Here is a 19,888-nt window from a genome sequence, read left to right on the forward strand (position 1 = left end):
CCCTGTACTTCTAGACAATTATATAATACATTGATTGATCAATCAGTTGTTAGTGTTTAACACAACTTTCAGAATAATTGGCTAAATCGTGGCGGTCAGTTCTTATTGTTAAAGTTTTTTTATATGTAGAACCATGAAAAAACTTAGAACTAATTACAACAGGTTCTGTTGAACATGCAGATTGCGCAAAGTTAATCATTATAACTATGAGAGTTTAAAACTTACAAATACATTTTATGAAAAAGCTTTGACCGGAACACTATAAAACTAGTAGTATGGCACAAGAGAAAGACATCATAAATGTTCTGTCCTGCATTTTTTTAGTTTATCCTGACTTTTTTACCTAAATTGTCGTCCTGACTTTTTTCTTTGCAAGTGTCTCATCCTGCCTATTTTTTTTCAAATTTCATCCTAGCCCCCCCCCCCCCCCCCCCCCCCCCCCCCCCCCCCCCCACCCCTATAAAAATCGAATGGTAGCTCCCTAAATGGATACCAATAGGATATTCAAACTCAAAAGTCGAAAACAAACTGACAATGGCATGGTTAACAAACGACCAAACAACAGAATACAAAACACATGGAAAACTATGACCAGAGGAACCCCACCAAAACTGTCAGTACCTCATACTACATACTACGGAAGGGTAAGCAGCGCCTGGTCCTTCTCCTGTTTCAATTTGGGAAGTGTAGAACAATTCCATAAAATATAATGGTGACACGAGCATTGCTTTCATATCGAAAGGTATATATATTATTTTACTAATTTAAAACATTTCAAACAGTAAGGAAAATCATAAGCATGAATGTTTTATTTAAAATTTTATTCCAAATACAAGTATATATTTAAGTAAATATTAAAGTCTAACCAGACGCCCAATCTAACTTATGTACACAAACCGCAATGTTTTGGCAATATACTTAGCTGCCTGTGCGTTTGCACAAATATTAAGTGTGTCTAGTTGGTTACAGTCAATTCCAACTTTGTCTGCGCATGATCCGGTACTGTGACCTGTAAAGATATAAAGCACACGCGTGTAACATTAGATAGTGTATAATAATTCATTTAATTTATTCATAACTATGTTATGTTTAAACTATATGTATATAATCAGTAAGTCAGTACTTTGATAATAGTTGCTACAATACAGAAATTACTGATGGAATGGGTTAAGGATTTTATTTCTGTCACTGGTTTTAATATCCATAATCCATTCCTTCAATAATGTCTGTATTGCAGCAAATATAAATTAAAGTACTGAAGTACTGAACATCGGATGAGATATTTTTCCGCATGCGTTAATTAAAACACACTTTTCTGTACGTGTGCTTAGATATATATTGCTAACGACAAAACATTTTCATATAATTAATTTATGTTTTAAAAAAAATATTTTTAAAAGTATCCATTGAAAAAATGACTCATAACAAGCGACAAGTAATGTTATTTTGCACTCGATAATATTGGCGTATTTATTGTGTTTATATCGGTTACAACCCAACACGAAAGTTGCGTAATGGAAATCTAGGCGACAGCAGTACACCGGTATGCCCTCACGATCATCCGATGAAAAAATTGATTGAACGAAAACAATGTACGTTTTTATGTTTGTTTGTTTCTATGTTTGTTTGTATGTTAGTTTTGAGTTGTTTTGGGGTTTATTCGAGAGCGGGTATTAGCTGGCTACTTATTGAAAATGTGAACTAGTTTTATTATATACCTTGTGCATTTGGGTCGAAGTCTAACAACATCTTGTTACATAATGGAGTATCACAACACTTCACTCGTACAGTTTGAGCCTGTCGTTTTCCTCCAACTATAGTACCACGCTAGCAATGGCGTCGCATACCTATAAATAAAAATCACACAACACATATAACGACATATGAGGGTGTGGATGGAAGGTTTAAAGAATACACAGCTACTTTTGCATAGGTACTATTTCTGTACTAAAAATTTGTAGTACTGGAAAGCTACTTTTAATATTCAGTACTATTTTAATTGTTACTCTAAAATTATTGTAATATTTAGGTGCCTGTATTTTACAGTACTTTATTTGTACTTGAAATTTAGGTACTACAGTTTTTTGTTACTACCGTTACATTTTCAGCATTTTGAAAGTTTTTCTATTTCAAATCTCTCAAAGTTATGATTTTCAAACATGGAATATTGTATTATTTCTGTACCAAAATATTTAGTACAAATCAAGTACTGTAAAATACAAGTACCTAAATATTACAATAGTTTTAAAGTAAAGAAACAGTACTAAATATTAAAAGTAAATTTCCAGTACTGCAGTTTTTAGTACGGAAATAGTACCTATGCAAAAGTAGCTGTGCAGAATGTAGTCCGAGATTACCCTGACGTCCAACGGCTGTTTTGCCAAACAAGCTGGGGCCGTGGGACGTCAGAGCTCGTCCCATATCAAAAAGTGGATATTTGCCCACCCAAAATAGATGCGCTGCTTCGTCGCTTCTGGTGCCGACTGACGGCCTTGGAATTATATAAATCGGGCATCAATGTGTTCATTTTTCATTTATCTTTTCATTTATGTAAGTTTCACTTACCTGCCAACCTTTATTTTCTCATTATTAGACAGTTTTCACAGTGACCCATCGATTTCGGCATTTTGACTTTCACTTTCAAATGGACGTCAAGTTACGAGAGAGTTCGTGGTCTCGAGACTCAAAATATGCAAATATTTATATTTTTTCACCTCCTTTAAATAGGAGATCGATGATTAACATTTAGTAGCCAACCATGATTTTTACCTCCTTTACAGGAGATAGGTATGAAGCATTTAGTTCTGACCACGTAACAATCGGAAGCTCTCGGACATTTAGATAACTTGCATCGTAAATGAACGAGGTGTTACATTATGGTCATTTGCATAAATCATCATTGTTTTCTCGTGGTCACGTGATAATCTTTAAAAATGAAAGGCAAAATGCCGAAATCGATGGGTCACTGTGAAAACTGTCTAATGATGAGAAAATAAAGGTTGGAAGGTAGGTGACACTTACATAAATGAAGAGATAAATGAAAAATTAACAGATTGATGCCCGATTTATATAATTCCAAGACCGTCAGTCGGCACCAAAAGCGACGAAGCAGCGCATCTATTTTCGGTGGGCAAATATCCACTTTTTGATATGGGACGAGCTCTGACGTCCCACGGCCCCAGCTTGTCTGGCAAAACAGCCGTTGGACGTCAGACGTAATCTCGGACTATGAAGAATGTAATGAACACAAAATATAAAGAATAGAGAAAAACGGACCCAAGAATAGAAAATAATGAGGTGGTAAAATATAGAGAATGGTGAATAATGGACAAAAACAGTAAATAAAAGAGAAAAATATTAATAAAGAAATGAAGCCCCCCCCCCATCTTGACCCTACTGTATGAACTTTGTGGACTGTTTTGTTTATATTATTATCTTTTCTCCTTTTTAACTATGGTGTTGTCTTTTTTATTAGGATTTGTGGTTTTTCTCTTGATTTTTTTTTTATATAAACCACCAAAAAAACAATACAAAAAAAAAATCGCTTTATAAAATTGTGTACACATTGGCTTGTCTTCGAGACGTGTGCTTGCACACACTTTCATGCAGCACAATATTTGGAGTAAATAGCTTACAAATTATATTTTCAAGACAATTTATCATCATGCATGTGATTTTACAAGAAATATCATTTTGAATAACTTGATAAAAAAAATCACCAAAGTGAGGATAGCACTTTTTAAAGCGACTTTGTAAAAATAAAGAAGAACAAGTATTGAAGAATTAAGAGTTCTTGCGTTAACATGTTTGTACATCATTCCTCTGAATAAACTCAATTAATGGATTAAAATAAGAGTTTGTAACATATTCATGTAAGCGATGTTAAGACAATAGAGAGAGCAAATCTATTCTTATAAAAATAAAGGAAGATGTGGTATGAGTGCCAATGAGACAACTCTCCATCCAAGTAACAATTTATAAAAGTAAACCATTATAAGTTAAAGTACGGCCTTCAACAAGGTGCCTTAACTCTCACCGAACAGCAACGGAAGCTATAAAGGGACCTAAAAATTACTAGTGTATAACCATTCAAAGGGGAAACCGGTATATCTATGTAAACACGAGAAACGAGAAACACGTATGAACTACATAAACAGTTGACAACTACTGTACATCAGATTCCTGACCTAGGACATGTGCAAACATTTGCAGCGGGATTAAACGTTTAAAGGTACTAAACCTTCTCCCTTTTCCGAAACAATAGTATAACATCATAACATATAGTATATTAGTCGTTTTTATAACTTACCAATTTACTCTGACATGTCAATGAATATCTTGTTAATCCATCAACGATATAAGATGCTTCTTCACAAGACTGAAAAATAAATATACAACTATGTTATTTTCTAATGCTAAAATAAAGGTCGCATCTCCATCAGGCAAATATAACAGCAAATAATTAGCCGATTCAGAATCTAAAGGACTATGGGTAATTTCATTGTTCGTACACCAAAATGAAAATAACGTTACGGCATTGGTTGTATTGTCATTGTTTTGGATGATTTCAACCAATCACTACGTTTTGGTGTACACTTCTGAAAATATTACCCAGAATTCATTAGATTCTGAAACAGCCAATTGAACTGCGACAATTTGTGTTTCATTCTTTCAAAGTTTTGACTTGAGTTCACAAGATAAATACTATTCCAGAAACATTTCTTGCGTGCACAAACAGACCAACTAACGGACGAACGAACGGACGAACGAACGGACTCACAGACCAGAAAAAAAATGGCAATAAATGGGGCATAAAAAAATTCGGTAAGTTGCGGTATTTTTGAAAATGACTCACCTCTCCAGCTGCGCATTGCATGGTTTCTTTACAGTCGGTGGGTTTATCTAAACCATCACAATGGTAGCAGGTTATACCATGGGCTACAAAAGAAATAGTGCACCAATTATATTAATATCTACTTAATATGCGATTGTTTGTTTCATAATTTGATTGAAGACACCAATATACGTAATTTCATCAGCGCTTTAGGGTCAAGAGAAAATTAATGTTAGGAATTATAAATTTACAGTATAAAGAAACTAAAATTAAAATAATACAAGACTAACAAAGACCAGAGGCTCCTGACTTGGGACAGGTGCAAAAATGCGGCGGGGTTAAACATGTTTGTGAGATCTCAACCCTCCCCCTATACCTCTAACCAATGTAGAAAAGTAAACGCATAACAATACGCACATTAAAATTCAGTTCAAGAGAAGTCCGAGTCTGATGTCAGAAGATGTAACAAAAGAAAACAAACAAAATGACAATAATACATAAATAACAACAGTATACTTGTATTTCTTTGTACGTGTATCATATTTCTAGTCTTTCCATATTATTCAAGAATGTTGTGCAAATGAATATTATCAATTAGAGGTCCTTCATTTAACATGACTAAAGTCAAAACTGAATTACAACAAATTAAGCAGACTTTTAACTCCTCTGAAAAACATTGAAACAAAGAATAACAAAAACGAACATATGATCCAGTTGACCTGAATGGTTCAAATATGAACAGTTGTTGTTGTTTGTCTGAATATTCTACAAAAATGAGTTGTGATAACGAAACTCGCACGTGGTAGGTGCTTTCGACACCATTATTTATTGAATAGAATTATCAGTTTCTTAACAAAGGTCCGTGGTTCCCTCCGAACAACCCTCTACCAATAACGGAAAACGTGACGACATGACAATATAAAAAAAGAAAATGTGGCATGATTGCCAATAAGACAACTCTCCACAAGAGACCAAATTGACACAGAAATTAACAACTATAGGTCACGGCACGGCCTTAAACAATGATCAAAGCCCATACCGCATAGTCAGCTATAAAACGCCCCGAAATGACTATGAAAAACAATTCAAACGAGAAAAACCAACGGCCTAATTTATGTACAACAAGAATGTGTCCCCAGTACACGGATCCTATCCATCCGCACTATCATTTTCTATGTTCAATGGACCGTGAAAATTTGGCATTCAAATTAGAAAGATCATATCATAAGGAACATGTGTACTAAGTTTCAAGTTGATTGGACTTCAACTTCATCAAAAACTACCTCGACAAAAAACTTAAACCTGAAGCGGGACAAACGGACGGACGAACGAACGAACAGATTGTGTAAGGAATGAACGGACGTCACGACGAACGAACATACGCACGGACTAGAAAACATAATGCCCATAAATGGGGCATAAAAAATGAACGAAAAACAAATATGTAACACATAAACAAACGATTTACAGATTTACCGGCTCCTGACTTGGGACAGGTGCACATACATATATTGCTTAAAGTGGTATTAAACACCAACAATCAGCAATCAATCAACCTCACACTGCCTTACCTCTACATTGTATGACAACATCCTGGTTATGTGTACAGTGGTTAGAACCCCATCTGTCGTGACTACATTGGTCGAGGGAGGTCTCGTTTCCTTGGCATTGCACGTGGTCCATCCAGATTGGCATAGAGCTATTGGTTGTGGCAGATCCGACGGATGTCGTCTGCTTTATAACTGGTGTATCACTGTCAAAAAATAGACTCTCAATTTTAATGCTTTGAGTTACTTATATTGATTGACGGTTTATAGAATTTACAAAGAAACATCTCCTCTCAATTTGAAACCTTTTTAAGACGGCCCTTTAAGACTTACGTTGTGTACATAATAGTATGTTTCTTTTCATCTTAAAATCCGTAATTTGACCTATAATGGTTTACTTTTACAAATTGTTATTTGGATGGAGAGTTGTCTCATTGGTACTCATACCACATCTTCTTATATCTAGTTATTTCCCTTTAAAAACTCATTTGAAACATTTTTATGATTTGCGTTGTTTGTGAAATTATCGTATTTTTCTTTTCATCTTAAAAAATGTATTTCATATGTATTGGTGTTTCGTAAAACTAAAGAAAGGTACACTTTTGAATTTATACTATGCTCCCTAATTAGTATAGTTTCTCCTGCACAGAATTGAGCATTGAGGATACGTAAAGCAAATATGGTATGAACTTTGAACAAATTCTAAATAATCAAATACATTTTTGAAAGGAACATATGTTGTTGGAAAAGCATAATTGTGCGTAGATGTATACAATGTACATAGCAAAAATAAGGTTCCTTAACGTAACATTGTTTTTATTATGCTAAAGAGTGTACTGTGCGGTTTACCTTGGGTATCCTAGCATAGAACAGACAACTTGAGCTGCTTGTTTATTAAAACCATCACTGCAAACTGTTCCCCACTGGTTCAAATGGAATATCTCTAATCTTCCTTCAAACGGTACTGATGTACCAGTTAGACGCACTGGGCTCTCAGTTTTACCTGCCATGTAACAGTTTTTACTCTTGATATTATCAATTGACATTTTCTCGTGTTTGTTATTTCGACTGTTTCGATAATATATATTGGTAATTTGAAAGAACTAAAATTAGATGCTGGCAAATAAAACCAGCAGTCAAGAGATCAAGTTGACACTTCAGTAGTGTACCTCTTATCAATGAAAATTGAAACATTGTAAAAAGACTAATTCGATACTTGAAGAACATTCCTTTAGTAATGTTCAGACGACAATTTAGAGATATAGATACAACAAGAGGACTCATTGACGAATATACAAAACGTCCCGGCTCTGTAAATTGTTATATCGAAACTTAATTTTCGTAAAATACATTTTCAATATGACATAATACAAGTCAACAAGACGTCATTAAAATCAGTTGTACATAATGATTGATGAAATTTTTGTTTCTAAATTTAACAATTGTTCAGATAGAAAACGTCAACACTGTAGTAATATTTGAACATTACCTTCGCATCGAATTCCAACATCTTCTGAATGGTCACAGTTATTGGTCATATAGGCATTATGACGACATTTACCCAAGCTGTCTTCTAGTCCGGTGCATGCAACATTGTCCAGTATGATTGAGCCTGTTCCTTCTCCGAAATGGGCAGCATGTACAGCTTGAGCATTTGACCTTTAAAATGGCAAATAGTTATTATCCCATGGCCGTATTTGGCACAACTTGTTTGATATTTTTGGTCCTTAATGCTCTTCAACTTCGTACTTGTTTGGTTTTATAACTATTTTGATCTGAGCATCACTGGTGAGTCTTATGAAGATGAAACGCGCGTCTGGCGTATTAAATCATGATTCTGGTACCTTTGATAACTATTGTCATTCCACTGTTTATATATATTGAAAGTTTAATCAATATTTGATTGGTTGAGACTATCCCACGTGTCATTGAATAAATCTTCATATTCCCCTCTGAGGATCATATTCCCCTGCCTCTAAAATGTCAAGACTACATCGTGTGACGATATGCGCGGTTACTGTACATAACGTTTTGAATTTCTTATTTTGTAAATAGCGATAGCAAATTTTGCAGCAAAAAGGACAGCAATTATATTAAGTTTAATATTTTTAAAATTATGAAATTTCATTTAAGGGGCCTCGTTTCAATTACTGTATCACAAGCCATTCAACAACCGCGGTTTTGCAGTTTAGTCCCAGGCATTAGACTGCAATCGTAGACTTTGACCGCTTTGTGTTGCAGGATTGATAGTCGTGTAAAATCGACGTCATAATACTTACTCGGAATACCCTAACATTTTACATGCAACTTTGGCAGCTTTGTAGTCAAAATGGTCATCACAAACTGTACCCCACTGACCATGATAGTTAACTTCCAAACGTCCCTCGTATTGTGTTTTACCATTAACCAGTCTGATTCTTAAATCATTAGTAACATTGCCTAGAAAAAAAAACATGTTTAGCTATCACCAATCACAGGTTTTACCATATACATATGATACCAATACTAGTAACTGATTTATAGCGAAATATCGGTGTTATATGATAATGTAGAACAGGGACTTTGGGCGTCTGCAGAGGCTCCTGTTCCAATGCATCTATGACCTTGGATACAATAAGAAATTGTTTAGAAAGTATTATTTATTATACCTTGTTTCGTCTTTACATGTATTGTTGAAATGCGCATCTGGTGCAGGAAAATTGGTACCGTTAATGTTATTATTATGCCTTTATTTGTGTAGGAATTTCTATTTTACAGTAGCACGCATATTATAATATTATCCCATGTTCAATAGACGTCTTACATGCACTTAATTGTTCCAACATTGTCTTTGTCTGTTCTTATTAAAATCTGAAACTCAAGTGACGTACGTAGTAGAAATCAATCCGCCCATCAGTCAAAGGTTCTCAATATAAGTCTGACGGATTGGTGAAAGTTGGACGCGGACTTAACTGTTCGATCACTGGTCAGTGACTGATTTGCGACTCTTTGATGACTGGTGTCTGATAGCTAAGATACCATATTGAGGGTTATTTTCACGGAGTGTAAATTTTGTAAACCACATACCAGCATTGCAGATAACACCAGCGTCCTCTGTGTGATCACAGTCATGGTTTCCATATCCATCAAACTGGCAATCTCCAAGACTCGCCTCTCTACCACTGCACATCAACTCGTCCATAAAAACAGGACCAGTAGCTCCAGTCCAGCGGGAACTTCCGATTGCTATGGCTGTACTGTTAAAATAAATTATATGTTGATATATAACAGGGATGAAAATAGACAAAAGTAATCATTCATTTCATTCAAATGTTCCCGAAGACACCATCCACCGCTGCCACCAAAACTACAGTATTTGTTTTGATCAACAATTACAAAATAGCAGATTACTAAAACTATCGAGTAATTTATTCTATTTTTATTTAACTGATCATTCTCAATATCAATATGTGAAATGTTTTGTGGTCTTTCGAATACAATTATCCATTTTACATATGCATAAAATATCTTGATGGGTTGTCCAACTCAGCTTAAGACTTAATTTTAAATGAGTCGTACATTATGTTATATCCTTCCCTTGATCACTCAGCATTCTTACTCATCGTGACTTAACAGCATACTATTATAAACCCATCAAGACTCTAAATTCTTATCCTTTCTGCATCTGTATTCTTACCCATTGAATCCCAGCATCCTACAAACAACACGCGCTTCTCTATCATCAAATTGATCATCACAAACTGTGCCCCATCGGCTGCCATGTTGAACCTCTACTCGACCCTCAGTGGCAGAAGATCCACCGACCAAACGAACAGCTGTTACTCCACCATCTGAAATTATACAATTACAGAATACTAATAGGAATGGTCTCTTATTTGATAAAATGTAGCGATCAGGAAACTGTGCATTAAGGCGAAGCAAACAAATATTTTGTCGGCATGTCGGATTTAAAAAAAAATAATTTAATTAGAACTCAGATGCTTATGAATATCAAAACAAAATGACCATTATAGTATTTCTAATTTAAGAGATATATAGACAATTAATCCGCGAATCGACAAGACATATTAAACGTAATACAAAAAAATTGCTGATTGAAATGTATCATAATTTATCATTAAAGAAAGGCGAAAGATATCAAAGGGACATTCAAACGCACAAGTCGAAAATAAACTGACCACGTCTTGGCCAACAGAAAACGACCCACAGTACACAGTTTGATAACAAACAATACAAAACGAAAAACTGAGTCACACGAACCTCATCAAAACTGGTGGACTTCATGTTATTTGGAAGGGTAAGCACATACTGCTCCATATAACCTAGATTTGTATATTTCAAGGGTAGACTTGATACATGCATTTATCTTAAACAATGTTAAGCTTTCGAATCTTTTTAATGTCGGTTTTCAAAACCATATTTTTTTCTAAACAACTAACCGTCTTTGCCTAAACAATTTATAATCTTTGCCTCAACAACTTACCATCTTTGCCTGAACAACTAACACCGGCGTCCTCGGTGTGATCACAATCATGGTTTCCAAAACCACCAAAGTTACACATTCCTAGAGTGGACTCTGTTCCTATGCAATCAACATCATCCATAGATATGTCTCCTGTACCAGCTCCGAAATAAGCACCGCCATAAGGTTTTGGATTACCACTTATTAAATTGATAAAACATATCATAGATAACTGATGTCAATAAATAATGGTAAGACTATCTATCAACAAATATTTATTGCAGATTTCAATTAATAGAAACTATACCAAACCTAGTACATCAAAAAGTAAAATCACAAAAACTCTAGAACTTTGAGGTAAATCCAAAACAGATGGTCCAAAATGAAAGGACAAACACATCAAACGAATGGATGACAACATGTATTCCTGACTTGGTACAGGCATTTTCTAATATAGAAATTGGTGGCTTAAATGTGTTTTTAAAGCTAGATGAACGTATCCCTTGTATGTCAGTTTTATAAATTCCATTATATTGACAATGATGTGTGAACAAAACAAACAGACATAATTGGTATAAATGTAAAAATAGAGGTACAAAACTGAGTATAGGGTTAAATATAATTTCAAGCATTACCACCCCTCCTTACCAAAAATGAACCCCATAAAAAACAAAAACAAAACAAAACTTAACAAAACTAAACAAAACATCAGAACAAAACCAAAAAACAAAAAACAAAAACAAAACGAAAAACAAAAAAACAAAAAAACAAACAAACAAAGACAAAAAAATAGCTAAGATACACAAAAAGGCATAAATTCAAAAATAAAAGTAAAATCACAAAAATACTGAACTCCGAGGAATATTCCTAATAAATTGCAAAATCAAAGGTTCAAAGGTTCAAACACATCAAACAAATGGATAACAACAACTGTTGTATTCCTCATGCTCCTGACTTGGTTCAGGCATTTTCTTATGTACAAACTGGTGGATTGAAGCTGGTTTTATAGCTAGCTAAACCTCTCACTTGTATGACAATCGCATCACATTCCATTATAATAACAACGATGCGTGAACAAAACAAACAGACAAAATAGTTTAAAATGTCAAAAAACATAAGTAAAGCAGTCAAAAGTATGTTATAATCATTATCACTATAAAAACAAACAAATATGTAACAAAGCACATACACAAAAATGAGACAAAATACGAAAAAATAAATGAAGTAATATACGAAGTAATATACGAAGACGCGATCATAAAATCAATTTACAGTTGTAACAGAATCGTTCATAGATTACTCAGTCGGACAAACCGAGCTTTGCTTTTAGTGAATTATCGTTAGATTTGAATGTCTTTGCTAGTTAAAACTACCAAGCATCGACCGACGCTCATAAAATCTGCTATCGGAATTAGGTAAAGTTCGTAGACCCGACTACCTTGCTTCGGAAGTTGGGTAAGTTACTGTCAGCTTATTTATTTGATCGTTCTAACATACCCTGTATATCCAAGCATCTTGCAGACGACTGTTGCATCTTGGGCAGTCCAACCATCATCACATACGGTACCCCACGCGTTACCAAAATTGACCTCTACACGACCTTCATCAGTTGTTGTACCTCCAACCAGACGTACTTGGATATTTGGAGGTTGATCTAGAGATATTAAAAATTAACAACTAAATTTAAAAAACGTGACTCTTTATAGTACCCATGATGGTAAAAACTTCATTTTCTTACTCTAAGTATTATTTATCTATCAGAAGAAATACAGTTTAGTTTAGATGGGGTTCGTGTTGCGCAGATTTTAGTTTGGTAGATTACTGTTTGTCTTTTTGTCGTTCTTCGATCTCTTTTGAAATGGCGATTTGAGTTTCTCTTCCGCTATACTATGAGTTTGAATATCCGTAATTTTAAAACGATTGAATGTTGGTTTTAACTGAACGTAACCGCATCTCATCTTTCATACAATGTACAATACATAAGTTTTTTGAACTCTATAAGACGGGGACTTCTTGGTCTTAAGAATTTCTCCTTTTAAATTGACATTTGATAGACATGGTAGTCTTGTGTGATTGTCAATATATTGCTCATTTGTATGTTTCAAAGTTAAGTGGGGTGTCTATTGAATTGAATTAAATGATGGTTTATAGGTCCAGCTGACGAACGCCTCCGGGTGCTGAATTTTATAGCTGTGTTGTAGACCTTTTTGTGATCTTGTTTTTTCCCCCTGCTATTTTATAGGGTTGTTGTCTCTTTGACACATTCCCCGTTTCCAATCTCAAGTTAATGTCGCATTTCCAAGATCCTATCTACGTACCAGAACAAACAACGCCGATGTCTTCAGTGTGATCACAATCGTTGTCTCCTATGGCTGTCATGTTGCAGCCGAGTATATCTGTTTCGTTTCCAATACAATGAACGTCATCAAAATAGATTGGTGCTGTCGTCAATCCAGAACCAAACACAGCTGGTGTTGCATATGCGCTATATTTATAAGGATAGTTATAATTTAATTTAAAATTACCGACATTACCTTCAATGTGAGTATAAATGATTATTGAATCAACTATTCCAAGCGATAATAAACAAAATGATAATGGTAAAGCAATTACCCTTCAATCTTAAACTAGTTTTTTTCGCGTTTATGTTACCAATCATCATCTTGTATTCAAAAGAAGTCATTATAGATGCCAGGATCAACATTTTATTATTATGCCAGACGCGGGTTTCGTCTAAAAAAGACTAGTCAGTGACGCTCGAATCATAAAATGTTTAAAAGGCCAAATAGAGTACAAAGTTGAAGAGCATTGAGGACCAAAACTTCCTAAAAGTCCCGCCAAGGTTATATCATTTTTAAAGTTAACTAAGTCATGTAAGTCTTAATGGTTCAGACAACCAACTTCATACAGAAAAAAACTGTAATATTTGTCGAAAGGAAAGGGTAAGAAGTTATAATTTAAGAGACTAATAATCTTATCCATGAATATAGCTTACATGCACGCTCGTGATCAGAAATTTAGATAGCTTAGTACATTATATACCAATGATAAGTCGAAAAACCAAAAGAGTCTACACAAAAAAACCATAACCTTATATTAACTTACGATGGAAGACCAAGTTGTTTACACATTATCTTAGCCGAGGTAGCATCAAACTCGTCATCGCACATAGTGCCCCATACACCGTTGATATTAATTTCTACACGACCACTATTCTTATCCTTACCATTAACCAACCGATACTGAACTTCGCCTGAATAAAAAAAAACTAGATGTAAATACAACGCAGTATTATGTATATGTAGAGAAAATAGATAAGTCTTGGTTCGTTAAAAAGATACCACGAACCCGTAATGGTAAAGGACGTACAAGTACATTGAATGTGGAATACAAGTAGATGTAAATACAATCAAGTATTATGTATATGTAGAGACAGTATATAAGTCTTGGTTCCCTAAAAAGATACCACGAACTCGAAGGTAGTGGTAAAACATGTACAAGTACATTGAATGTGGAATACAACTAGATGTAAATACTATGCAGTATTATGTATATGTAGAGACAATAGATAAGTCTTGGTTCCTTAAAAAGATACCACGAACCGTAGTGGTAAACGACGTACACGTAAATTGTATGTGGAATACAATCAATGGCGCTCATTTTGTTTCATCCATTTGTGATGACAGTGGCATTCGACAAGACAACGCAGGCTTTATCAAACAGAAAATCAAATACTCAAGTTATTTATATTAAGATTAGTCTTCTACAACATCACATACCGTAACAACCCTCATCCAATATAGTCACTCGATTCTAGTGTTTGAGGTTGATATGGTTATGACATTGAAATATATATATATATATTATGAATATAAACCCACTATACATGTACAAGGAATTGATAATACAATATGTTAGGAGTAAAATTTTGTTTTGTATACTTAGATTAATTATAAACATGCCGGATTGGTTGCACTGTATATACATTTTTTTTAATTAGTTCACCGTCAAATACACAGTGCCAGAAATTCCGAAAGCAAGCATGATCAGCAGAATGGGTTTTTAGCTCCATCTATTAAATACCAAATTTTATATTTGATTATGAATATTTCGTCTAATGCTAAATAATTCATTTCAAAATAATCATATTTATTCGACTTTCGGTTAAAAATTTGCTAAGTAAAAATCATTTATTTATATTGAGATATTATTTATCTTTTTTTGAAAAGTTCAAAAAAATTAATGAACAAAATTTAGAACATTTGAAATTTATTAAAATGTGATCTTTAGCATATATCTTTTTATTTTCATTTTCTGAGTACTGTCTACCATTCCACATAAGACAACTGAGGACTGGTTACCAGTCCGGTCCACACGAGGAATCTAAGGACTAGCTACCAGTTCACTTTAGGAATATCTGGCTACCTGTCCAATAAGGTTTGTGCATCTACCTCATACATACAATATCACTTATTGCTAAATGTCAAATTGACTGATGAAATCAAAGTTGTATTTGGGAACTAAATTATATATTTGGCTTATTAATATTCTGTTTTTACATCACCGACTTTAGATTAATTTAAGCCTTATTACATTTGGCATTAATAGTCAATCAGTTAATAAGCTAGCATATTTAAGCTAGCATAAGCTGTGGTTCGTATCCCCAAACTCCCGCAAAATTATTCATAATACACATGTTTGACTTTAGATGCGAGAGAACTAATAGCGGCCACAATTCGCCACATATTTACGTACCAGTTCAAAGTCATGTTCCTTGTCAGTAATTTATCGTCAATGGTTATCAAAGGTACCAGGATTATGATTTTATACGCCAGACGCGCGTTTCGTCTACATAAAACTCATCAGTGACGCTCTGATAAAAAAAGGTACAAAGCCAAACAAGTAAAAAATTGAAGAGCATTGAGGACCAAAATTCCAAAAACGTTGTGCAAAATACGGCTAAGGTAATATATTCCTGGAGATAAGAAAATCCTTAGTTTTTGGAAAAATTCTAAGTTTTGTAACAGGAAATTTATAAAAATGACCATATATATAATTGATATTCATGTCAACACCGAAGTGCTGACTACTTGGCTGGTGATACCCTCGGGAACGAAACGTCTACCAGCAGTGACATCGACCCAGTGGTGTAAATAGTTATCAAAGGTACCAGGATTATAATTTTATACGCCAGACGCGCGTTTCGTCTACATATGACTCATCAGTGACGCTCAGATAAAAAAAATGCAAAGCCAAACAAGTAAAAAGTTGAAGAGCATTGAGAACCCAATATTCAAAAAAAGTTGTGTCAAATAAAGGACCATATATAATTGATACCCTCGGGGACGAAACGTCCACCAGCAGTGGCATCGACCCAGTGGTGTAAATAGTTATCAAAGGTACCAGGATTATAATTTTATACGCCAGACTTTTTGTTTTGTTTTGACCAATCTTTCATATTCTCTTTTCAAGGCAATTAAAAACTCGTGCTATTTTGTTTAATTTCTTTTGATTTTGTTTTGTGATTAAGGTTGCCGTACAATTGACGGCTACCATACGTATTTTTATTACTTTTCTTAAACTACGCATGTATTAAAAAATAAGTGTAAGAGCGACTTACTTGAATCGCAAATGACACCTGCATCTTCACTATGGTAACAGTCGTTAATGGCGGCACTTGTACACTGTTCTATACTCTGTTCAGTACCAACGCAATTTAACTCATCATATAAAATCTTCCCAGTTCCTGGTGGGAAAACACCCTCAGCAGTGGGTGCAGCTACCCCTCTAAATCAAAAACATAATTATACAATATGGTTGTTACAATTTAGGTATCATGTATTGCTTGTAAGTTCACAGACAATTTCTGTGGAATGATGTTTTATTCCTAATAGTTAATAGTTGAAAAAGTACTCATCAGGAATAACTGACCCCGATTAAATTATTTTCAATTACCCAAAAACCAATAATAAGTGTTGACCGAAAGAAGATTCTAGTGAGAAAGAAATAGCGAAAAACTTTGATAGTATTTATTGTAAGAAAATACTACACAAAAAAAGATTGAGCACCAAAAACATACCAAAAAACACCACAATTTTGTATTTTTTTCCCACAAATGATAGTCATTTGCCAATTGATCGAACTTAATGGGATTAATACACAAAACAATGAATGATTCATGAGAAGCAAAAGAAGCTTCTGACGATGGCCAAGACAAAGCAAACTACCGAGAGCAATCGAAATTTCTACATTCGGATATTCTTGAAATTCAAAATCTGACTAGTTGCAGAAAGGATAAAAAAAGGTATCTGAACGTACATACCCTTTACTACCTAACATACGACAAACAACTTGTGCGTCTGCTTTGTTGAAATGGTCATCACAAATTGTTCCCAGAACGCCATTTTTAGTTACTTGTATTGTACCGGCAGCTTTGCCAGACAGCTGCACTGTCACTGAAAAAGGTTTAAATACGTGATCATAGCTAAGAAATAAGCAACGAAATGCATAACGCTGATAATTTAGATACTATCTATTATACAATACATATGTATTGAAATGAATAATAAAGAAGAAAAGTTTTGTCCAATTATAAATATCTGTGTTAAATTGAGATCTAAACAGAATTGTCGTTAATGATAAATCATGAAATATTGGAACTATAAATGAGGATTTGTCATACATGCATGTTTCTAAAACAAGAAAAAAAATTTCATGTCGTTGTTCAGAATAAAACGTGTTTGTATTTCGTTCTTTAGAACTTACAGACTATTTCGCTGTGCATTAGTCGTATGGAAGGAGCATGTTTTGAAGTACGTATTAAGCTAACGGTTTTCATTTTAAATTTCTATGACACCAAAATTGAGTGATGCACTTTCAAAGTCAAAATCATAGCCAGGTCCACTACAATAATCATGCTTTTGTCACTTACATTGTACCTTTTTTTTTTTACAAACAAAGGATTTGTCTTCTTTGTAAATTATTCTGTATTCAAAACAGAGTTGGTAAATGAAAAAAATAGTTTGAAGAATACAACATGTATAAAGGTTCTTTGCATTAAATTATCTTAGAATATGAATTGTAATACCTACCTTGACATACAGCTGACTGTACAAAGACCACTGAAAAAGGTAAATTAAAAGACCAATGAAATGATGTATACTACACACAAGACAGGTTAAACAGTAAGTATCAAATATCAAAGGTAATTGTTCGATTTGTAGGTAAGATTTCTTTTCTATTTTAATAACAATAAAAGTATCGAGCATGATATACAACACAGCTATCTGTGTAACAAGGAGACTACGAACGCTAATGTCACAGTATGCGAATTAATTTAAACAGCAATTTATTTTTTAAAAGTTCTCAAATGACAAATATAGAACAGAAATACATGTATATATATTTGGAAAAAATATAAGAATATGTATTTATGCTTTTATACCAGTTACATGTGATAAAATTTTATATTGGTATAGATAGATTCGATTAACGCAATAAATGCAAGAGTTATTTCCCTTTTGTCGCCATGTTGGAGGTCTACGTGCAAATAGTACTTCATAACCAAAATTAACTTGTTACATTGGCTGCTAAAACACAAGGTTACGATCTAGGATAAACGTGTTTATATATGCACGTTTCAATTCGGAAAGTCAAATAATAAACACCAGTTTTTGACCCCAAAATGACGGCCAAGGTTATTACATAAAGTAACCAACGTTATATCAAAATTTATCTCTGAATGTAATGGAAAGTCTGAAAATATACAGTGTCTTTCTTCATGAAACATTAACCAATTCAAACACCTAGCAAACCCCATAAGCCAAAACACTGCAATCCAAGTGAAAGACACAACGAGGCTTTCAATACGGACCGAATGCTCAACCGTAATTGCAAGGTAAAATTGTCCCTTAGCACCGTTTCAAATTGATTGGTTGGTATATATCGCAAGGTCCAATTTCATTGATTGAGGAATAACAAGTATGTGGCTACTTATATTAATTGATAGCAAATTTACAAAATTTTCCCATTCGAGGTCAAAACATTATACATTGCTGAAATGGTAAAGTTTTCTCTTATTGGAACCATAATATATGAATGCATTATATATTGACGAATAAAACTACAGTTTGTGAAGTAAAAAGGCACAAAGAAACACATACCTGACAAAATTATGCAGCAAAAATTCATCATGAGTTACCAGTTTGTCAACTGCTGTTATAAGTAATGTATATAAGATTACAACTAACTGTTCGTCATAAGATAAGAAACTGGTGTGTAAGTCAAACTTTGGTCATTTTATCACGTTTGACACATGATTTGAATATTACAACAGGTACCTTGACATATAAGTGGTGTTGTACTAATTAAATGAATTACATCCTTTAAATTAAAATCATGAATGATCTGATTCAAATGAAGGATAGATGTTTACTGGCAACTGTATTTGTCATTGATTTATCTTACTAGTAATATTTTTCTCTTTTTTTGGCGTAGCTCAATGTATTGGTATCTGTGATGAGTTGATTTAGAACCACTGTGTCAGTGTCACTGCTGGTGGAGTTTTAATTCCACGAGGGTATCACCAGCCCAGTAGGCAGCACTTCTGTGCTGACAAGAATTATCATTGATATGTTCATTTTTATAAATTAACTGTTTACAAAACTTTTGAATTTTTGAAATACTAAGACTTTCTACCTCAGGAATAGATTACCATAGTTGTATTTGGCAAATCGTTTAGGAATGTTGGTCCTCACTGCTCTTCAACTTCGTATTTTAAAGTAGGTTTTTAAATGATTTGGCCTCGAGAATAACTGATGAGATATTCATTGGTAAAATGCTCATCTAATGCAATACTAATAGTACCGATTTTAATTTCTTAAATTTGATTTTTTTATAATAGTTTTCATTTTTAGAAAATGACCAAGAAAGTAACATAAAACCAAAGAAATAACAGTGACTGTCATGATTCAGATATGGTTCAAAACACTAGATAGTAAATTAAGTATATGCCAATCTGACTTGCATCAGTTGAATAATCACAAA

The 19,888-nt window shown here is 33.9% G+C and overlaps 1 protein-coding gene across 1 annotated transcript; it reads right to left on the reverse strand.

The window, feature by feature from the left end:
- Positions 1 to 918: 918 nt before the first annotated feature.
- Positions 919 to 19,131, reverse strand: LOC139498423 (scavenger receptor cysteine-rich domain-containing protein DMBT1-like; the record flags this gene model as incomplete). The annotated part of the gene is given in 18 exon segments (XM_071286806.1): positions 919 to 1,009; positions 1,719 to 1,847; positions 4,310 to 4,378; positions 4,856 to 4,938; positions 6,406 to 6,587; positions 7,231 to 7,384; positions 7,871 to 8,040; positions 8,661 to 8,820; positions 9,448 to 9,617; positions 10,058 to 10,211; positions 10,865 to 11,043; positions 12,341 to 12,497; positions 13,162 to 13,328; positions 13,949 to 14,096; positions 16,464 to 16,630; positions 17,166 to 17,298; positions 17,935 to 17,964; positions 19,006 to 19,131. Coding segments are annotated over 17 exon segments (2,187 nt in total). The 5' UTR covers positions 19,037 to 19,131.
- Positions 19,132 to 19,888: the final 757 nt, after the last annotated feature.

The sequence above is a fragment of the Mytilus edulis genome, chromosome 12, assembly GCF_963676685.1.
Source record: "Mytilus edulis chromosome 12, xbMytEdul2.2, whole genome shotgun sequence".
In the NCBI taxonomy this organism is placed as follows: domain Eukaryota; kingdom Metazoa; phylum Mollusca; class Bivalvia; order Mytilida; family Mytilidae; genus Mytilus; species Mytilus edulis.